Genomic DNA, 4,706 nt, shown 5'->3' with positions numbered 1-4,706 from the left:
ATAATAATAATAATTTTTTTAAAAAATAATTGATGCTTTTAGGCTCTTATTTTGGAGAGGAGTACTGAATATCCCATATAGAAGAGTACTGAGTTTGCTGAAACAACAAATAGACATGTCTTGGAGAAAGTACCATCCAGATACTCCTTGGAGACAAGGATGACAAAGCTTCATCTCACATAGTTTGAGCTTATTGTTATGAGAGGCTATTGCTTGGACAGGGGTATCATGCTTGCAGAGCTAGAGGGTCATTGAAAGAGGAAGACCCTCAAGCAGATCCATTGATACTGTGACTGCTGAAATGGGCTCAAGTAGGTCAGAAATGATGACGATGACACAGGACAGGACAAGATTCAGGTCTGTTGTTCATAGGGCAGCTATGACTAGCACTTGCCTTAATAGAATCTAACAATAAAAACTAACTGATAGCGTAGTCCACAGAAAAGTGAACTGCTAGCCCAAAAGCAATGCCTCTTTGATAGTTCAAATCCACTGGCAGCCCGACTGGGGAAAGATGGGTAATCTGTTCCCATGAGATTTACAGTCTCTAAAAACCTACTATTAATCCATTTCAACTTGACTGCAATGACTCTGACTTTGACTGTATTATTTACAAAGAAACATCTTCAAATCTAGAAACCATTTTTCTAAATTTCTTGAATTCCATTATAATACCTGGCCAATTTTACTTCTCAGAGAGTATTTTAACCTTTTCTCTATTGCTCTTCCTACCACTCATTCTGCAGATTGTGTGGTTTGTACATGATAAAGGAGTAACTTATACTACAGAAAGAAACGTCACATTTTAGCAGAGAATTTCTTTTCTAGGGGAGTTCTGGTGGTCAAGTGGCAAGAAGCTGTGCTGCAATCCTAACGGCACAAAGTCCAAATCCACCAGCTGCTCCAGGAGAGAAGAATAAACAATCTTTTCTTGTATCATTAACTGCCTCTGAAAACCCATCAGAGGGTCAGCTCAGGGTCAGATCCAACTCTGGGGTACACAACAGCAACATAATAGCTATGCATCTAAAAATGCTAGAGTATTTAAAAATAGTTTCCAATTAGATTGCAGAAATCTGCTCATCCTATTACTAGTCTTTGATCTAATTCCCAAATACAAACACAGTCCATGAATTAAATATGTTGCTATGTCAAACCAGGAACAACTCATAACTAAACCTCCTGTTAGATTTCAGAGGCAGTAAATCACACAACAGGAGCAATTACGCATCTTTATCCCATGGAGCAGCTGGTAGATTTGAACGCTGTGCTTTTGAGCTAGGAGAGCAGCTCCTTACCACTAGGCTGTCAGAACTTCCTGAATTAAATACAGTCCACAAATTAGCTATAGTATGTGACAGAGGCACAGAGAGGATAGTTAGGGCTAGAAGATGATGGCACTCAATAAGTCACTTTGACGTCACATAAAAAGATTTATATAGTTGGAGAAAAGAAAATACAAACAATAAACACATATACATCTTCAGAGACTCGATGGATGTTCACTGTGAAGCAGCATCAATGCACCAGAGGTCCATGTAGGCCTCTTACAGCTGAAATTTAGTTTGAATCTTGTGAGTCTTCAAAGCTACATAAGTAAAATGCAAAAATAGTTAATGATAGTTCGTTTTTTTAAAAATTTCAAATTCTAACTCTCTTCCACATAAAAAGTGAACACACAAATATACCTTAATAACTTCATTAAGGAATGAGAGAACAAAAAAGAAAAGGTAACAATCCTCCAGAGAGGATCTGAGGAATGATGATTTATAAATTTATTCTCTCTCAACGTCCTAGAGAGGGTGAGACCAGGCTACTCCTTGGAGGCAAGGTTTCTGAAGCTTCATCTGACATAACTTTAGGCCTGTTGCAAGGTGGGATTAGTCCTTGGAGAGGGGAGAGGGACATTATGCTAGGAAGGGTGGAGGGACAGCACAAGAGAGGAAGACCCTCGATGATATTCAGTGACTGGGTAATGGGGTACGTGTGTCAGAGACAATAAGATTGGCACAGCACAGCAGGGTTTAGGGCTGTTGTACATAGAGTTGCTGTGAGTTGCAGGCAACTCGATAGCACATAAAAACCACCAAATAATCAAACTGGAATATCTATAGAGTCATTACTGAGTGTATAATTACCAATAACTTAAACAAGGTCCGGGAGGTTTTTGGAATTCCACAAAATGAACGTGAGCATACTCCAATCAGTCCTATAATTCCATCCATGAAGATCAAATGATAGAGGTAACTCAAAGGCAGCAGGCTGCAAGATTAAGACCTGATATCTAGTTTCTTCATTCTCTAGAAGCATCTCTGGTGCCATAATCTATCACAGGTAGTGCTGCTAACCAAAAGCTGCCTCTCTCTCGTAGTTTAAATCCACAGACAACTCACAGAAGAAAGATGGGGAGCCCCATCCAGCTAAGATTTACTATCCCACAAACTGAATAAAGAATCCGCATGAAACAGAACGAACTCGTGGCAGTGAATCAGTAACCAGTCTCTTAAATTTTTATCAATTAATTCCTTCCCTCCAACAACTTGCCATTTGGGCTGATATAATACATTGGATATTTCTATTACAATTTCAATAAGTGGTAAATGCTAAGTGATCAAACTATTGATTCATTATATAAAAGCAAGTAATATCTCATACATGGTCTAGAAGATAAATAAATTATACTAGATAAAATGTGATCAATTGAAACAATTTTAAAAATGTGTTTTTAAAATTTGCTGTTATTTAAATAATAAATGGCTTGTTATTTTCTCAGGGATTTCAGGACATGGGAAGAAATCTAATGTACTGACAGTATATTCCAGGAAGCTGTCTGCCTGACAAAATACTTACACTGAGAAAATGCTCTATTCAATTTGAAAACTTTAAAATCTTGTAGAAATTTAGGCATGATCAAATGAACTTTAGAAAATTATCTTAAATCCCTAGGACTTGCACGCATAGAACCTAAAAATGTGACACGCAGAAAGCTCAATTACTGATTCAGCTTCAGTGCTTGTAAAGATACCACTTAGAAAGTTCCTGAAAAGATTCAGAAAATAAATCAAACACTATTACATTATCTATTAGGAGTCTAGACAGTCTCCTCATAACATATACTCAAATATAACTGATACACTAAAGCTTTCTTTCTCTTTCCAGAATATTATTTCCATATCTCAGTACCAGATAAAAATAAAAGGAGCACTTATGAGTTCCCTAGTCAAATAAAAGTGAATAAATTTCCTGGTGTATTATTAGGCTTACTTTAAATTGTGAAGAGTTCTACAAAATGGAAAAAGAATGCTTTTTTGATGTATCAGTCAGTTCTTCTGTGTTTAGCATCTCCAGTTTTCATGGATTATAAAGTCTTTTAGGACAGAAGACCGTCTCTACAAGACCATCATGTAGCATTCCTAGCTTTAAAGGCAGGTATGATTTCAGTAATATGCTGTATTTAGGGCTCTATTAGGCATAACTATGGTTGCCTTTGATTTATTCATTAATGTGAGGAAGCTGAAATTTTCTAAACCCTAATTTTTGAAGGAAAAAAAAGAAATGATCTCTGCATGAAACCATCTGCAGTATATGCTTGCAGTGACTCATTTTTAGCATTGAAGCATCTCATTTTGATGGAATTTCTCATCTACTTCACAAATCTCTTTAAAGAGTATTTATCACTGATAAATCTTTGTTAACAGAGTAATAAATTAATTACAAGAAATTCAAATTCCTATTAAATTGCATCTTAAAGAACTCATTTAAGTTTGATAATCTATTCATGCAAATTAATTGATTCATCACCAAAGAAGAATGAAATGGGTACTCACGCAGGTCTTATTGTCCGAGCGTGTTTTCCATGGACAAAGGCACCAGCAAGACCTCCTGCCCCTGAATTTAGATACTGAATTGAAAGGAAATTAAAATGTAGGGCATAATCTAAACACAGGAGCAAAATTAAACAATACGACCACTTCTCTTTTTTTAATGAAATTAACTTTCAGCTATTTAAAAATGTGTAAATATTAGGGCTTGGATTGTAAGATATATTGTTTTATATGTAACCTTATTAAAAGAAAACAAATAAGAAGTAACATTATTAGATTTAAGACAAGTAGCCATCCCACTTCTGGCAGAACAAAACACATTTTAAAAGAAAACCAGCTCAGCATTGTAAAAGAAATATGAGAGGCTTGGATAAGACTAATTCTTTCAAGCTAATTAAATTATCGTTATGCCTATACACAGGGCTTGAGAAGGTGGTAAAACAGACTGATTCAATTGACTTGAACTTTAGCAACTCCATTTTCTCTATCATATTGTAAACCTTAATAAAGGAGATACTCATTTTACAGATTACAAAAACGTTTGGTGAGTTTAGATATTTTTCCTTGATAAGATTATTAATATTCAAAGAGCAGATTTATCTCTACCAAAAAAAGATGAAACAATACAAAACAGAAAATGTCATTTTAGCTAAGAAAATGTCCACAAATTACATTAACACTTGCTCAGTATGTCCTTAAAATATAATGAGAGTAAAGATACTCAATTTACAATGTAGTGGATATATGGGTTGGAAAATCTGTTTTGCTTATAAAACAGATTATAGCTAATATATATATATATATATTTTGTGGAGTTCAGAAGAAGCAATGCAGGTAGGCTACAGGAGAGACTAGATCAGGAACTAGAAAGACCTCAGAACC

At 35.4% G+C, this 4,706-nt stretch overlaps 1 protein-coding gene across 1 annotated transcript in view; it reads right to left on the bottom strand.

The window, feature by feature from the left end:
- KYNU (kynureninase) overlaps nt 1–4,706 on the bottom strand; it is a 204,108-nt gene that overhangs the window by 97,426 nt on the left and 101,976 nt on the right. The window contains exon 9 of the mRNA XM_006880748.1: nt 3,828–3,901. Within this exon, the coding sequence (XP_006880810.1) occupies nt 3,828–3,901 (74 nt within the window). The remainder of the gene's footprint in view (nt 1–3,827; nt 3,902–4,706) is intronic.

Source organism: Elephantulus edwardii, unplaced genomic scaffold (genome assembly GCF_000299155.1).
Source record: "Elephantulus edwardii isolate Elephantulus edwardi_28Jun2011 unplaced genomic scaffold, EleEdw1.0 scaffold00010, whole genome shotgun sequence".
Classification (NCBI taxonomy): Eukaryota; Metazoa; Chordata; class Mammalia; order Macroscelidea; family Macroscelididae; genus Elephantulus; species Elephantulus edwardii.
The sequence above is the reverse complement of the archived record's forward strand: the minus strand, read 5'-3'. Positions and strand labels throughout refer to the sequence as shown.